Source organism: Chlorocebus sabaeus, chromosome 9, assembly GCF_047675955.1.
Source record: "Chlorocebus sabaeus isolate Y175 chromosome 9, mChlSab1.0.hap1, whole genome shotgun sequence".
In the NCBI taxonomy this organism is placed as follows: Eukaryota; Metazoa; Chordata; class Mammalia; order Primates; family Cercopithecidae; genus Chlorocebus; species Chlorocebus sabaeus.
The window spans coordinates 90,501,411-90,519,543 of NC_132912.1; the positions used below are offsets into that span (position 1 = coordinate 90,501,411).

Consider the following 18,133-nt stretch of genomic DNA (forward strand, 5'->3'; position numbering starts at 1 on the left):
AAGTGGTAACAATTGATTTAGATAGGAGTATCAGAATTTCATTTTGCTAAGGTCTTTTTTGTACTTCTTAATGCAGTAACACTTTTGGATAGAATGAATATTGTTGGTATCACCACTTCTGCAAATGTGCTCACTCTTTTCTGTTTATTCTAGAAGGTTTACTCATACACTAAATATGGGATGCACCAGTTTTTTATGCTGCAAGTTTGAAATAATACCATTTATTTCAACTACTTAAAAAATATGGGGCTGGGTGCAGTGGCTCATGCCTGTAATCCCAGCACCTTGGGAAGCTGAGATGGGAGGATTGCTTGAGCCTACAAGTTCAAGACCAGCCCGGGCAAAATTGTGAGACCCTGCCTCTACAAAGAAAAAAAAAAGAAGAAAATTAGCTGCATCTTTAGTCCCAGCTACTCAGGAGACTGAGATGGGAGGATCCCTTGAGCCCAGGAGATTGGAGCTGCAGTGAACCATGATCATGTTGATGCACGCTAGCCTGGGTAACAGAGTGAGAACCTGTCTCAAAACAAAAACAAAAACAAAACAAAAGACTTTGGGTTATAACTCAGAATATGTTAGTTTGGTGAATTTCTTCCAGAAAAAGAAACATTCAATGTTTGATTACCTGCCTTTGAAAAAACTGGCTGTCCTTCTGAAAAGACTTCACAGATAAAATTGCAAAGAATGCAGGTGTAGAGAGAACTGCGATAACAGCTTGTCCAAAAGGAAATGAGAGTAATTTGTTGAGCAATTTAATGGATCTGAGGTACACTGATCTGATGAGGTAAATTGCTAACCATTACCATAATGTCCTAAGGGAAATAGAAGGGATCACATCAGGGCCCCCTAACTAAAACTGAAATATGTTATTGTTTCTGGCCACTCATGGATGGCAGACAGAGTGACATTGAGAGCATGCACCTGGGTTGTAATCTCAGCTGAGCCCCTTTATACAAGGGCTAGGCAAACCTGGGAAAGTTAGTAAAACTGTTGTTTGCCTCATCTGTACAATGGAGGACATAATATTCTATTTTATTTGTAATAATGCATATCATGTTAGTTATCTGTTGCAGCATTAGAAACTTAATGGCTTAAACAACACATATTTAAAATCTCGAAGTTTCTGAAGGTCAGTGTTCCAGGCTTAGCTGGGTGATTCTGCCTCAAGGTCTCTCACAAGGGTGCAATCAAGGTGTCAGTCAGGACTCTGGTGATATGGTTTGGCTGTGTCCCCACCCAAGTCTCATCTTGAATTGTAGCACCCATAATTCCCATGTGTTGTGGGAGGGACCCAATGGGAGGAAATCGAATCATGGGAGCAGGTCTTTCCCATGTTGTTCTTGTGATAGTGAATAAGTCTCATGAGATCTGATGGTTTTATAAAGGGGCGTTCCCCTGCTCAAGCTCTCTTTCCTGCTGCCATGTAAGATGTGATTTTGCTCTTCATTTGCCTTCTGCCATAATTGTGAGGCCTCCCCAGCCATGTGGAACTGTGAGTCAATTAAGCCTCTTTCCCTTATAAATTACCCAGTCTCAGGTATGTCTTTATTAGCAGTGTGAGAACAGACTAATACATCTGATCTCATCTGGAGGTTTGACTGAGGGAAGATCCACTTCTAAGCTCACTCTGTGACTGCTGGTAGGCCTCAGGCTGTCATTGGCTATTGACTGAAGACTTTAGTTTCTTCCCTGGTGGACCTCTTCCTAGGGCGGCTCACAACACAACAGCTGGCTGTCCTCAGAGGAAGCCAGGGAGACAGTGGGAGGGAGTGAGGAAGATGAAAGTCAGTCTTCTCGCAACCTAATCTTGGAAGTGACATCCAATCACTTTTGCCATATTATAGTCCCTAGAAGCCAGTCATTACCCCAGCCCACTTTCAAGGGGAGAGGATGACACAGCAGGAGATGAGGACAATGAAGGCCATCTCAGAGGCTGCCGAACACATATACAAATACATGCCTTTCCTGACTTCTAGCACCAGTCTCAGGAAGGAGTTTGTAACCTCATGCAGGATTAAATAGTTCCTGGCAGAAATCAGCTCTGCCCAAGGATTAAGGACAGCTGAATTTGACACCTATAAAGCATCACTCTTGAATTCTTCCTGAATTCAATAAAATGAGTCAGTTAATTAACTCATTGCTAGAGTTTCTGCCATATCAGTATATTCCCAGTAGAACAATGAAGATTAACCTGAAAAATGAGTCATGGTTATAGCTATTGCATCCTGAATGGCATAAAAAATCAAGGAAATATTCTTTCAGTATTCGAAAGCTATTATTCAGCAATGAAGTTGCTCATGCCGTTGATGAACAAGTAAGGGAAGTTCCAGCACAGTAGTGCAGAAGCTGAAAGGAGGCTCACTTTAATGAATGTAATTTTTATGAGGGTAAAACATAGTTTAACAGATCATATATCAGATGAAATGATAATAAATTTATTGCAAAAAGGGTTAGCAGATTAGGATGCAATCTTATTTGTCAACTCATGCTTGAATTATACCCTAGCTTGACTATGCACTAACGAATTAGACAAAAATCAAGGAAAACATTCTATGAGAATCAATTGGCTATGTGGAATTTATAACAGAGTATGAATATTCTATATTTTTTGTAAGTTGTGACCTCCTGATTGAAGGCATAGGCATCAGCTTACTACCATTCATTATCATGTTTGCACTAAGGCAATGATAATTGATAAAAACTCCTGAGTACTGGTGAGGAAAGTTCTGAAGCTTTAGTAGTTCTGAAAGAAATACGGGCAGGAGGTTCTAGATGTAGAGGAAGAAAAAAACTTTTCCTATACCCTCTTGGGTTTAGGGACTGGGGCCTGTGACTTAAACTGACAAATGAAAGATTAATAAAAAGTTATTTTATATGCACATAGGGAGGGAGGTATCACAGGAAAAAAGTGAAAACCCAAATCAGTCAGGCCTAAGAGCTTATATATCATCTTAACAAAGGGTGATAAATTCTGGAGAAATGATACGACAAAGGAAAAGGGGCTTGGGCTTCTAATGGTGGTACATTGTGGGAGGGTAAATATATGGGGGAAGCTAATTGAAGAAAAGGGTTATGGTAGTAAGGCTTGTTTGTGCAGACTTGTCTCAGTGCTGACTTGCCAGCTCCTGTGACACTGGTTGTTCTCTGCCTTCTAGTATGGGAGGGGGGAGGGAAGATACTTTTACAAATGGCAATTTGTTATATTTACCCTACTTTTAGGCAGAGAAGGGGAGGGTAGAGTTCCTTCTGAATCTATTTCTCAATTGCTTTAACCTCAAAATAATCCTTATGCCAAAGTGGCATATTTGGGGTGGTATATTCTGATCCCCTTCACCAGACTCTCAATCCATCACCAATAAACAGTCCTTAGACAAATTATTGTGCAAACTGCCTCACATATCTTCAAGTGGAATTTTTCACTGTCAAAGGCGTACTTTGGAAGCTGACCCAGCCTAGAGTCTAAGGAAGGCCTGAGCCAGGCAAAGTCTCCAGACAGTGTGGTAGAAATGACAGCACTCTGGGTGGGACAGTTTCCCAAGGTGTGTGGAGCCACATTTGGAAGGATCAGATTGGTGTCTCATGGGGCTGATGTGAAAGTCTGCTGACAAAAGGGAGCTTCTGATCTAAGAAGAGCCTGCTGGATGGTGGCAATGTCCACTTGGATTCTTTTGAGGTGCACACTGGCTGGGTTTTGGATACCAGCACCTCTACCAATCCAGCATCAAGTGTTCTGTGCTTCAGGCACTCCAGCGTTCTTGTGATACAATCTTTCTAGCTCTTCGCTTCTGCCGTGTCTATGCTTCTCTTCTTTACCTAAAGGCTCTGCTTACTTATGGATTCCATTGCCTGATGACATTTGCTCAATGGCTTTTTTTGATTCATCTTTCAGTTTCTGCTGCCAATATGGAGTTCCCGTCTGCCTCATACTTAATTTCTGCCTTCTCCCAATGTGGAGCAGTTACCTGGCTCTCTTTACACAGTCTATTCTGGGATGGTGGAAAGATCTATTTCTGGGTGTGCAATCATGTTGACCTAAAGCTACCACATTGGTTGGGTGTGGTGGCTCACACCTGTAATCCCAGCATTTTGGGAGGCCAAGGCAGGTGGATTACCTGAGGTTGGGAGTTCCAGACCAGTCTGGCCAACATAGTGACCCCATCTCTACTAAAAGTACAAAAATTAGCCGGGCATGGCGGCGGGTGCCTGTAATCCCAACTACTCAGGAGGCTGAGGCAGGAGAATCACTTGAACCCAGGAGGTGGAGGTTTCAGTGAGCCAAGATCATGCCACTGCATTCCAGCCTGGGTGACAGAGAGAGACTCCGTCTCAAAAAAAAAAAAAAGAAAAAGCTAAAAAGCTACCACATCCTCCTTTCTTCCACACCCAGGGTGAGTGTGGACACTTCACAATTGAAGGGAGAAAAAGCACAATTCCCCTTCTATAGAGAGGCTCTTTTGCAAGGCAGGTGCTATAATCTTGTGTAATCGCATGCACATAATCACAATCACATACCTCACATTGCCTTTACCATATTCCATTGGTTATAAACAAGTCACAGGTCCCACCCACATTCAGGGGGAGGGTCTTACATAAAGACATGAATATCAGAAGGGGGAACCATGGGGACCATTTTAAAGTCTATCCACCACATCTCCTTTGTCTCCTTCAGTCCGTGACTGTTCCTCAGTTTGTCCTCTTCTTTCATGACCTTGACTTTTTCGAAGAGTACTGATTGTTTATCTTGCAGAATGTTCTCCATCAGGTTAGTCTGACGTTTTCTCATTATTGGGTTAAGGTTATGTATTTTTGACAAGAATACCACAGAAGTGACATGGCCTTCTCATTATGTCTTACAAGAAGGTACATGATGTGGATGTTTTGTTATGTTAGCCTAGATCATATGGTTAAGATAAGGTATGCTGGGTTTGTCCACTGTGAAGTTACTTTCCCCCCTTTGTAAATAATAAATATCTTGGGATAGAAACTTTGAGACTATACAAATACACTATTTCTACTTGAATTTTTTCCCACAACTTTAAGATTTCATTGATGGATTGTGTCTGCAACAATTACCAATGGTGATTTATCATTTCTCTCATTCCTTTTACATTTATTAATTGGAATCTCTCCAGAAGAAAGATTTATCCCTCTCTTCCACATATTCATGTCTTCAATCATTTATTTATATCATTATGGACTCTCAGATGTCTATTTTATTCTGTGGGTTGTAATTCAATACTATCATTACAGATTTTGTGGTTCTAATTGTCCTAGCTTTGGCAACTGGGAGTTCTTTCAGGCTGGTTTCTGTGCCCTTTTGATATGCCTTCATTTTTTTTTTTTGAATACTTCATTACTTTCTAGCACAAGAGGCTTCAGCCTTATTTTGTATTCTTCCTGCCTTAGCCCTGGAATCAACTACTTCTCCAAGGAGCCCTGGTTTCTTTTATCAAAGAATAGTATTTAGAAACCAAGATCTCAGTACTAGGTGTGTTTATTGCTATTGTAATTTTATTGCTTTTAGATTCTCTCAGTGGACAGAGCTAGGAAATACAAACATGTTTACCAGCACATTCATATACACATATCTATATCTACCTCTATGTATGTATATTAAAAACCTAGGCATTCATACTTGTATTAGTCCATTTTTACACAGCTGATAAAGACATACCCGAGATCAGGTAATTTATACAGGAAAGAGGTTTAAAGGACTTAAGTTTCATGTGGTTGTGGAGGCCTCATAATCATGGTGGAAGGCAAGGAGGAACAAGTCACGTCTTACATAGATGGCAGCAAAGAGAGAGCTTATGCGGGGAAACTCCCTCTTATATAACCTTCAGATCTTGTGAGGCTTATTCACTACCATGAGAACAGCATGGAAAGACCTGCTCCCATGATTCAATTACCTCCCACCAGGTCCCTCCCACAACATGTGGGAATTCAAGATGAGATTTGGGTGGGAACACAGCCAAACCATATAAATACTGATACCTCTATTTCCTGTCTAATGCCACCAGGTTATTCTAGCTTTTCCTCCTTCTTTGTAATTTCTTTCACTGACAGAAAGCTGGCTCTCATTACCAGCAATATACCTACCTATTTATTCAAACCTAGTATACATATAAAATAGTTTCCGAATTGCTAACGCATATCCTTGTAAGAAAAAATTTGTGGCTGGGCACAGTGGCTCATGCCTGTATTCCCAGCACTGTGGGAGGCTGAGGTGTGAGGATCACTTAAGTCCAGGAGTTCAAGAGCAGCTTGGACAACATAGTTAAGACCTCACCTTTACAGAATATCAAAAAATTAGCTGAGCATGGTGGTAATGCCTGTTGTCCCAGTTACTTGGGAGGCTGAGGTGGGAGGATCACTTGAGCCCAAGAGGTCAAGGCTGCAGTGAGCTGTGATAGTATTGCTGAACTCCAGCCTGGACAACAGAGCAAAACTCTGTCTCCAAAACAAAACAAAACAAAACAAAAAATAAAGCAAATTTGTGAACTAGAGTGCAGTATTTGTGTACAGTTCTTTTTGTCTTTAGCCTTACAGTAACCAGTTAAAACATTGCTTTCTAAAGTAACTTGTTAGTTTTTTTTTTTTTTTTTTTTTTTACCACTCTCTTCAGTATGGTCACATGATTCATCTATAATACATTTATGTTCATTTAAAAATTTTATTTATTTTTATTCTAAGCGAATTAACATAGAATGTGGATTTTTTGTTTGAGATGGAGTCTTGCTCCATCGGACAAGCTGGAATGCAATGGTACGATTTCAGCTCACTGCAACCTCTACCTCCCCAGTTCAAGCAATTCTCCTGCCTTAGCCTCCTGAGTAGCTGGAATGACAGGCACCTGTCACCAAGTATTTTTAGTAGAGACGGGGTTTCACCATGTTGGCCAGGCTGGTCTCAAACTCCTGACCTCAGGTGATCTGCCCACTTTGGCCTCCCAAAGTGCTGGGATTACAGGCATGAGCCACTGTGCCAGGCCTGGTAAAACACTTTTGAGAGAGACAGAAAAGAGGAAAGGCAAGTCACTGAATTAGAATAAAGAGCCGTCAATGCTGAAAGCCCTTCAAAATGCACACAATTTTTTCAGACTTGTTCCAGCTTACCAGCTACTTGAAACTATCCGTTAACTCTCTTTTCCTCAAACCCCAACATTCAAATTAAGAAAAAAAAAGGGTAATTTTATTAAGTAAATTTGTAATTTTAAGTAAAGTTGAACTAAGTAACCAAATAGAGAAATATCTCCAAATCCATAGCATTTCTCCAAAACAAGAACGATAGAAGGGGAATAAAGTGGGGAATTCCACTTATAATTTAATAGGAATTACTTATATATGCGACCTAAGAAATCTGACTAGATTGAGATACCATGTGGCAGAGAGGAAACTTGATCTTTATATCAATTCATCCCAAAATAATGTATAATTTACTTATTAACAATTTCAATCAGAAGCCTTATACAACATTAGGGAGCAGCTCAGGGGGCTTAAGAAAGAAAATCAGTAATTAGTCTGAAAGGGCAAATGGGCAAAAGAGTTCATTATAAAATTGAGCCGCTTCTCCCATGGGCTCCATGGTGGGTAGTAACAAGGATTTAGCACCCAACAACTGCCAGGTGTAGCTGCTGCCAGCTAATATTATACATTATGCATGAGGAACCACAAACTGAGGCATTTGAACTAGAGTGACTCCATATTGGACAGGGGCAGGGTAAAATAAGACTGAGACCTGCTAGGCTGCATTCCCAGTAGGTTAGGCATTCTAAGTCAGCACAAGATACAGGTCATAAAGACCTTGCTGATTGATAAACAGGATGCAGTAAAGAAGCCAGCCAAATCCCACCAAAACCAAGATGACCATGAAAGTGACCTCTGCTTGTCCTCTGCTCATTATATGCTAATTATAATTCATTAGAATGCTAAAAGACACTCCCATCAGTATCATGACAGTTTACAGATGCCATGGCAACCTTAGGAAGTTACCCTATATGGTTTAAAAGGAGAGGAACCCTCAGTTCTGGGAATTGCCCACCCCTTTCTGGGAAAACTCATGAATAATCCACCCCTTGTTTAGTATATAATCAAGAAGTAACATTAAGTATCCTTCTTAGTGGAGCAGCTCAAGGTTCTGCTCTGTCTATGGAGTAGCCATTTTTTTCATTCCTTTACTTTCTTAATAAACCTGATTTCACTTTGCACCGTGGACTCGCCCTGAATTCTTTCGAGAGATCCAAGAACCCTCTCTGGATTCTGAGGTCTGGATCAGGATCCCTTTCCAATAACAAAATCAGTAATAGTATTGATTATGTAATCAACAATGTTAGAAAAAAATGGTATGGTCCAACAATATTTTTAAAGTATTAACTGATTTTTACACCAAATATTCCCCCATCCTAGACCCTCTACCATTCAAGCAAGACCATTCTGAGTTCCGCGTGGAGAGTAGAAAATATAATTAGAGTCTTCTGATTTTTGTTAGACCAAAGCCTTTAGATAAAAGAAAGAACTCAGACTAAACAAAGCATTTCAGAGAAAAATCACTCAGGCCTAATGAAAAGCTCTCCACTGGAATTAGAGCTAAGCGATCTTGCAGGGGAATTCTCAGGGCAGGATTCAGGAGTGTGTGTTTTTACAAGCACTCCAGGGGATCTTTGCGCTTGCTGGAGCTGGAAAGACGGTGGGTTAGTTGTTTCCCGCCTGGCTGCACGGTAGCCTCACCTGAGGGTTTAATTTTCTGGTGCAGGGGAGAGGAAAAGCCAGGCAGCAGATTTTTTTTTTTTTCCCCTAAGCTTCCCAGGTGATTTTAACGACTAGTCAACCCTGAGAACTTTCCTTGGTAAAGTTTATTTGCTTCCCCACAACGCTTTTAGACGTTTTATTGCAGTCAAACATTATAAATGAATTTTTACAATATTATCCAAGGTGTTTCCCCAACACACACATTTCTTCTCTTTCTACTTTATTTCCTAAATTTATTGTACAAAATTTAAAACGTGGGTGAGTTGGAGGACCTACAAGGACAGTGTTTTGCAGATTGTGGTTTCTGAACCAGCAACATCAGCAGCCCTTGGGAACTTTTAGAAATGCAAATTCTGTGTCCCACTCTAGACTTCTGAATGAGACGTGCTGGTGGGGTGGCAGGGCACAATCTGGATTTTCACAAGCCCTCCGGGGGATCTGGGGCACCCTAATTTTTGAGAATCAATGATTCTCTTAATGAGAAACTTTTAAAACTACTGACGCCTAGCCGGGCGCGGTGGCTCACGCCTGTAATCCCAGCACTTTGGGGGGCTGAGGCGGGCGGATCACCTGAGGTCAGGAGTTCAAGACCAGCCTGGCCAACATGGCGAAATCCTGTGTCTACCAAAAAGTACAAAAATTAGCTGGGCATGGTGGCAGATGCCTGTAATCCCAGCTATTTCAGGTGGCTGAGGCAGGAGAATAGCTTGAACCTGGGAGGTGGAGGTTGCAGTGAGATCACGCCATTGCACTCCAGCCTGGGTGACAAGAGTGAGACAATTCTTATTAAAAAAAAAAAAAAAAAAAACCTGTTGAAGTCGGAAAAACTCAGCCAATTAGTTATTAATAACTGAAGTAAATGATTTGTCTAACATTAAACAAGTGTAACTGTTGTTTTCGCTAAGGTTTGTTGAATTTTGAAGTGTATTTCCATAAATACCCAAATCGTTTCTCCTTTATGCAATGCGTGAGTATACTAATAAATAAATATACTTCTTTTTACATGAATACAAAAACTAAACAATAACTTCAAACTGGATTCCATTCAAGAAATGGCAGAAGAGCATTACTTTTGCCTGGGAGTAAGGATTTTTCCACTGGCCACCTAACATCTCTGGGCAGCCTTTTGGTGAGAGGGTCAGTGCTGCCAGTGCAATGTTTGCCTGTCAGTTTTTCTCTGTGTACTATACCTGGGTATTTACTGATAGCCTGGAGCACTTCAGGAAGGAAGAACCAGAAACAGCAGGGTAGAAAGTGAATACCTCATGCAGCCCAAGGCATCAACTGAAGCAGCCTTGGCCATCAATAGGGTGACAGATCAGCCTCCTGTTTAACTTCCTTTTAACCTTGAAAACTCAGATTAAATATCACCAGTCATAGGATCTCTTCATAGTCCAGCAGTCATCACCTCTGTTTTTATGTACTTTTAAAATTGCTCTAAATATCCTTTTATTCCAGCAATTAATCACATTTCCTTAGAAGTATTTGTGTACAGCTGGGCGCGGTGGCTCACGCCTGTAATCCTAGCACTTCGGGAGGCTGAGGCAGGTGGACCACGAGGTCAGGAGTTCAAGATCAGCTTTGCTAAGATTGTGAAACTCCGTTTCTACTAAAACTACAAAATTTAGCCAAGTGCGGTGGCAGGCGCTTGTAATACCAGTTACTTGGGAGGCTGAGGCAGGAGAACCGCTTGAACCCTGGCGACACAGGTTTCAGTGATCCGAGATCACACCACTGCCCTGTAGCCTGGGCAACAGAGTGAGACTCCATTTCAAAGAAAAAAAATCGGAATTATTTGTGTACATCTCCATCTCCCACATCAGACCATGGGCACCTCAGGACAGTGACTTCTCCTTCTTGGACCAGGAAGTGTCCCTAATTACCACTGAGCAAATGGGAGGCCAGCCACATGGCTAACACACTCTGAAGGGCATGAAGAAGAGAATGTGCAAAAGCATGCTGCCACCTGATTGTATGCGGTAGGTCCTCTGTTACAACTTTCCCTACTCTTCAATTGCATTTCCTAAAATCAGCAATACAGATACTTATAATTTTCTGAACATACCATGTTATTTCATGCATCTCTCTACTTTACAATTTTCAAGTTTGCACACACACCCATCTTATGGAGGGAGTGCTGACAAAAACCCTACCACTTGTGTTTTTTTGTTTGTTTTCTTTTGAGACATGGTCTCACTCTGTCACCCACGCTGGAGTGCAGTGACACAATCTCAGCTCACTGCAACCTCCACCTCCTGGATTCAAGCGATTCCCGTGCCTCAGTCTCCCGAGTAGCTGGAATTACAGGTGCGCACCACCAAGACTGGATCTTTTTTTTTTTTTTGTATTCTTAGTAGAGACGGGATTTCACCATGTTGGCCAGGTTGGTCTTGAACTCCTGACCTCAAATGATCCACCTACCTCAGCCTCCCAAAATGCTGGGATTACAGGCCTGAGCCACCACACCTGGCTCCTACCATTTTTTAAAGTCTCAGTTCATGTATGATCTTTCCCCAAGAAAATCGGACATCAGTCTCCACTCTCCTCCCAAAGTTGAACTAGATGTCCCTCCTTTGTGTGCTCACAATCTCCTTTAACTTACCGACCAGTTTAATCCACATTCTGGGTTTCTTTGAGAGAAAATAATGACCAATGCCCACAGTGTTCTTCAACAGGAGGATGCACTGAAATGCCCACTCCTTCACCTAAGCTACATGTTTGCTGGGATCCATTGTTCGTTCTCAAACCTGTGTCTGCCAGTCGTAGTTGTTAGTTTAATTAAGTAATTTAGTTAGATGTCACTTAACTGAATAGCACATGAGTGAAAAGACTTGTGTTTTCTATGAAAACAGATGGATGCGTTGGAAAGATAAGTTGCTAGAAATCGTACTTTTGAATGAGCCATAGGCAAAACTATAGACAAGGATAGGGGAGGGGCATGTAGTAATCTTGAAAGAATCTCCTTTCAGGCACTTGAAATTAAGTGCCCTTAATTTCAAGCTCCACTTTATAAAATCCCAACCTGGAAATTGTTGAAGATGCCTAATGAAAGGAGTTTATGAAGTTCCTATCAGTAGACTCATGTCACAACAGAAGCCTTTGGCCCCATATCAAAAGATTAGTAACGTGTATGTGTTAAGTCAAAATAAAATGTCTAAGGCATGCACATATCATCTTTACCTGTTCCAATTATGTACCGAAGTGACAGGGAAACTGGTGGGGGGCAGGAAGGGAGTCGGGTATCTTTCTCTTTCGATAGATTGTGAGTTTCTTGAAGACAGGGACCATGTCTTGCTCATCTAAGTAGTACCTGTGCCTGGGAAAAGTGTTCAGATCCTCAAGGATTTTTACTAAGTGCTCTTCACCCAATGGAATGCTGCACTTATTTTTGTATGGGGGGTTTCAGGTCTTGTTCAGCATTTATGCATTACAACCACGAGGGGGCAATATAGTCACATTCCTTTGTAATGACCACCCAGTGGTGTTGCCTCCAAGTTAGAGACCCTAATGTGATGGCCTCCCCTAAAATGCGTTGGAGAAACTGTGGCATAAGCATCTCACCAACACTGGCATTCTTTGTATATCCTTCTGCTGTTTATTTGGAGGAGTTGACTGATTCTATATTTTCTAAAAAATATAAGGATCAGCTAGCAATCACCATTTTATTAAGTTATGCAAGCCCAGATAGTTTCTGGAAGAAATTAAAATGATGGTGGGAGAGGGGGTGGTACAGGGGAAACCTTCATGTAAATGTTATCAGTAGTATCAGGGATGATCAATTGGTACAATGTTATCTGTGGTGCTTTTCAGGGGAGTCTTGGAGGGAACACGACTGAAGAAGTTACGGACTGTGTGTCTGCATGAAGCGGAAGACCTCACCCCTTCCTCTGTCCCCTGAATGAGCCTTCTCCCAGTTCCTATATGTCAGAATCATAGGCTCCGAAAATTAAGTTTCTCGTTGCTCATATCTTTTCAGAAAGAATGTCCTCTCCTAAGAGCAAGAGGGTAGCGAGATGAAAAAGAAATCAAAATAATTGTCTTTAAAATGAAAGACCCTGAGAAAATAAAAAATAGAGTGTTTTGCTTTTTAGTAAACTGCCATGCTGAATCACGACTAAACTGGTGATCTGTGACATCAAAGGGTCATAAACAGCCTAGCTTGGGTCCAAAAGAACTGAGGCCTCCATTTTCACAGTAAGAGTATCTATTCTAAAATAATTTTTGAGAATGAATGAAATCTAAAACAAGATAAGCAGTACCGTTTACAGTTATCAGGGGGTATTGAAATAGTTGGCGTGGAAGCTGAGTGACTCAGTGGACAGGACATTTGGGGTCAGAGCACTTGGGAAGTCAGGCTGACCTGGGTTAAAGCCTCAGCTCTGTTCCTAACTAGTGACTACAGTCAGATGCCCTCCCTTCCCTGAGGACCAGTTTTACATTACTCATATGTAAAATACAGGAATGGGGAAACTGGACAAATGATCTCAAAACATCTACCAGGTCTAAACAATCATATATTTCTTTCCCAGGAAGTAGCCCTTAGGTATTTGCCCTTAACTTGATTCTGTTTCAAGAAGATTGCTTTTTGTTTTTAGATGCAATATAAAAAAAATAATAATCATGCAAATTGCTATCTTTCTTTCTTTTTTTTGAGATGGAGTTTCACTCTTGTTACTCAGGCTGGAGTGCAACGGCACAATCTCGGCTCACTGCAGCCTCTGCCTCCCGGGTTGAAGCGATTCTCCTGCCTCAGCCTCCCAAGTAGCTGGGATTACAGGCGTGTGCCACCACACCTGGCTAATTTTGTGTTTTTACTAGAGACAGGGTTTCATCATGTTGGTCAGTCTGGTCTCGAACTCCTGACCTCAGGTGATCTGCCCGCTTCGGCCTCCCAAAGTGCTGGGATTACAGGCATGAGCCACAGTGCCTGGCCGCAAATTGCTATTTTTTAATTCACACTTACTTTACCTTCTCTTAGGGCAAGATCTGGCAGAGTCTAAGATATGGCAGAAACTAATATAAAAGGATTTTTCCAATGAAATAAGAATAGGATGTTGCCAATTTCATATACATTTAAAATGTGCTAGTTTGTATGCAGAACAGAAACTCAAACTCAGTATTTGCCCCTAGCTGCTTACATTGGAAGGGAGTGGTGGCAGTTTACTCAAAATGAGTAAGAAAATAAATAAGCCGACAACTCGAGATTGTACAGACATGCAGGCTGCCTTTTAAGTTTCTGACTCCTGATTTATTTTTCTTTCCCACCTTCCCATGGCGAAGGGCAGTCACTGAATACTCAGATCAAGTGTCTGTCTGGAAAGCTGGCAGTCTTCCAGAAATACAATTAGGTATGAAAGAAAAGTCCCATCTCTCACCTCCTTAGAATATTACTCCAACTCTTTCACAGCACGAACACTACAGTGGGAATGAGAAGTGTGGCTCTTGTGTGTCACGTTACTTCTTTTGAGGGTATGGTCATATCCATCCGTTTGTGGCATTATACAAGGAGTCAGTTAAGGTACAAGGGGCGTGAGACCCAGTGACTGCCCCCAAAGTGCTTGTCACTAGAGCTTCTCTCTCTTACCTCTACTGGGCCTTGACATTTGGGTTCTTTCAGAGGGTTGCCTCACACTGACCTCTGGTAAAATCTTGGAGCCCTAGGACTAGTCCTGCTCAATTTGTGCCTCCTTTCCTCCTCCTCAGGGCCCATTCCAGTGGGACAGAAGTGCTACTTTGGGGGTCGCTGGACTTCCATTGGCCACTGCCACTTGCTTGACGTTGTGAGGAGGGGCCGTGCCTCCGCAGGTCCATACCTGTAACCCGACGATACTGTTGTGAGCAGGAATGGAAGAAGTGCATGTAATCCCCTCAGCACGATGCGTAGTGAACAGACAAGCTGTGAGCCTTGGGAGTTATCACCATGTGTGATGCTGCTGCTGGAGAAAGCCTGCACTGCGGAGGCTGACAGCCTGGGTTTGAATGCCCTCATTTGGAATATAATCTTGGCAAAGTCTGAAAGCCTCAATTGCCTCGTTTGTAAAATGGGGAGTTAGTAGGACTTGCTGCCTGGGGTCGGGGCAGAATGGAGGGGGCCCATGAGAATTAAGGCAGAGCTCAGCGGAGTGCATTGTAAGAATCCATGAATGTGGGCCTTCGTTTTTAGTACTGCATATGAGGATCCTGCTAACAAACCTGGCGGCTTCAAGCATCTTTGCCCTTAATCAAATAAGCGCTTAGGCCCTAGACGCAGGACGACTTCCTTGAAGAGGCGCGGGAGGCTGGTGAGGGGAGTGGAGGACGCTCTGGGACCCTCCGGGGGTGGGGCGGGCAGGGTGAACTTGACCCCGGGCCGCGCGCCGGGGGTGCCATCTGCCGCTCCGCTGCAAGGTCTTGCTGGGGACCAGGGCTGGCGGAGCGCGCGCCCGCGAGTAGGGGCCGGGCCGGGGACCCCGCCCAGGCGGCAGCGGCCGGGTCCCCGAGGTTGAGCGCTGCTTGCGGAACCGACGGGGCGGAGAGGAGCGTGGCGGGAGGAGGAGTAGGAGAAGGGGGCTGGTCAAGGGAAGTGCGACGTGTCTGCGGAGCCTTTTTATACCTCCTTCCCGGGAGTCCGGCAGCCACTGCCGCTGCCGCCGCCGCCGCCGCTGCCACCGCCGCCCCTGCGTCCTTTGGTCTCTGCTCCCGGGACCCGGGCTCCGCCGCAGCCAACCAGCATGTCGGGGATCAAGAAGCAAAAGACGGTAGGCTTCCAGGCGCCGGCTCCCCTCCCCGCCACCCTTCAATCCTCCGGCACTTGGGTCCCACCCTCCCCGGGATGGGGCGTCTGGAGGAGGACGAGGAGGAGGAGGAAGAGGAGGGCACGGAGGGAAGCAGGAGAAAGAGGCTCTGTGTGGAATTCCCGGGGCAGCCCTCTCCCTGCAGCCCCTCTCCACCCTGCGACTCTGGCAATCTGCGCTCCTTGGGGTCGCCACGCCCGCGAGAGTCCTCCCGAGCTTCTCAAGAGGGTCTGGATCTAGATCCAGGACCAGAGACAGGAAATCCCCTTTCTCTCCCAGGAGCTCTTCCAGACCCGCCTTTTCTTCTGTAGGGTCTTGGAGCAGATCGAGCTGACTCCCCTTCTGCCAGGTCTGGTCGCTGGGGTTTTGTCTATGGGAACTTCCTTGGAGTGGACTTTAATGACGGACTTCCATAGAGGAAACTGCAATTATCGAGACAAACTGGAGGAAATAGCATTTCTACGCTGGCGGGATTTAGTCCTCTAGCTTGATTTCGGCATCGGGTGGCATCTCGAGTTCAGTAATGAGGGGTGAGGGTGCCCCTCGGTTTGGTGGAGTAAGATGAGGGGACTGTGTTGAGGAGGCACAGTTTTACCCAGAATTAATAAGATGAGCTGTCCTCTTTTAATGGGAAATAGGAGGGCGTGTCAAAGAGAAAAGTTTCTTTCCCAGCAACATGGGCACCTATAAATTTTACATTCTTAAAAATGGCAGCAGTTCTATTTGTCAATTACACCCCAATAAAGCTGGAAAAAAAAAACGGGAGCAGTAATCATAGACTCATAGAGTTGGATGGCGCCTTCTAGACAGCATTGGGGCCACGTCAGATGTGGTCAGCAAGCCTTGATAAAATCTCACTCAGTAGTCTGGCCGCTGAACATTCTATCTTCAGCCACCATCCTGCAAGCCTCAGGTGATTGTACTGGTTACTGAATGGGTTGACCTCTCTCTAGTAAGTAGACTTGCAACAGACACATAGTAGGTGCCTGATAAATGTTTATTCTTATATAATGTGTATTACCGAAATATCTTTGAGGTGTATTTGTGGTGGGCCGGGGAGAGGTTTAAAAAAAAAAACAAACTATAAAGCCAAGAAGTGGGGAAGGAGTGTGGAGGGGCCATGCAGGACTGGAAGGGTCACTTGAGCAGCAAGAGAACAGGGTGGGGGCTCTGTGGCTTCCAGGGACCATACTGGACCAGCAGGAGGGTCCAGGGTGTAGGTGACATCAATTTGGGAAGGGACATTCATCAAAATCCAGCTGCCTTTCTCAGGAGTAATTTTTAAGTGGGGGACTCTCAGCATTGTAACATATTTTTTAAATAATAAATGAAAATCACTTGTATTTTATTCCTATTTAATGTGATTAATTTCTGTAAAATCCTAAATAGTGTCTTCTAAATGGCAAGCCTCTGTGCCGCTAGCTTTTTATATCAGTGGGGTTATAATTCCCACTTTCCTGCTTGCATCAAGAATTCCTTCTCAGTTGTGATGGGGGGTTTTGTCAAGCCTTAGAAAGGGACGAGGTGGTCTCTCCTCTTGATGCCTCCGGTTGGCAGGAGCCCAGGAAGAGGAGGGTTTGAGAACAGGGTCATTACAAATCAATTGTAGGGGCTCTGCACAGTCAGAAGCAGTGAGAAATTTGAGGGCTGGAGGGTTTGGCTTGTGTATTTACACATTCTGAACCTTCTGTTTTTTGTTGGGTGGCTGTATGTGTGTGTCTGTTTTATACAGCATTAAATGAACTCCTGAAACAGCTAACTGAAATGGAACTTTTCTGAATTTTGATTTAGTCTAACGCAGTTATAACCCATGTACCAAACTAAGTTGCCAAAAGGGCTAGATAGGTACTGTCGGTACTATTCACAGCAAGCCAGCTGCAAATGCATGTGGAATCTCTCAAGCTTTGAATGTTCATTCAAAATGTGTTTTGAAACCTTACAGGCCAAAGCAAAATCTGTCCACTGTGTGACCTCTGAACTAATCAATTATTTGATAAGTAAGTATTGTTGACCTCACAAGCTAGCCTGAGAGTGACTGAGCTGATCTTTTATGGTCTTATAGGAATCATCACATCGTTTACTGCACTGTCAACAGAGGATAGTTAATTCACACAGCACCCACTACAGTAACTTCATGTATTTGTTGAGCACCTACTGTGTGCCAGGTGGTATACTGGGTGGGGTAGGGGGAAAAGGAGATACCTCTTTTCCAGGTTTTTTTGGCCACGCTCTCTGGACCACTCTAGGAAGAGGAGAAAGTTTTGGTTTAAATGAAAGAGTGTAGGATGATTTTTTCATAAGCTTTAGAAAAAATAAATGAAGTGTTCTTTTATATAGCAAGGTAGCACATTCCTTCTGTGCTATGCATCTTTACCATGGAAACCGAAGAAACAGCTACCAGTCACATTCATCCCTTCCACCCCTCACTTACCTCCAACCCTGGCTACCCTCCCACCCCCACTCCCTATACGCACACTTAGACACCCAGGAGAGGGAAAGGGACAGACTGCCTCTAGGGGACTGGAAAGAAGGGAAGGCAAAGGCCTGGGCCTTTCCTCTTACATCATTTCCTGGATTAACATTTTTCAAGGCCCACAGACAGTGCTGTTATGT

The 18,133-nt window shown here is 43.5% G+C and overlaps 1 protein-coding gene across 3 annotated transcripts in view; it reads left to right on the forward strand.

Annotated features, from left to right (window-relative positions):
- Positions 1 to 15,238: 15,238 nt before the first annotated feature.
- Positions 15,239 to 18,133, forward strand: part of PAPSS2 (3'-phosphoadenosine 5'-phosphosulfate synthase 2) — an 89,599-nt gene continuing 86,704 nt past the window's right edge. The window contains exon 1 of one of the 3 annotated variants that reach the window (XM_007963463.3): positions 15,239 to 15,484. In XM_007963463.3, the coding sequence (XP_007961654.1) occupies positions 15,458 to 15,484 (27 nt within the window). In that variant the 5' untranslated portion in view covers positions 15,239 to 15,457. The remainder of the gene's footprint in view (positions 15,485 to 18,133) is intronic. The other 2 variants (XM_007963464.3, XM_007963465.3) reach the window with 2 other exon arrangements.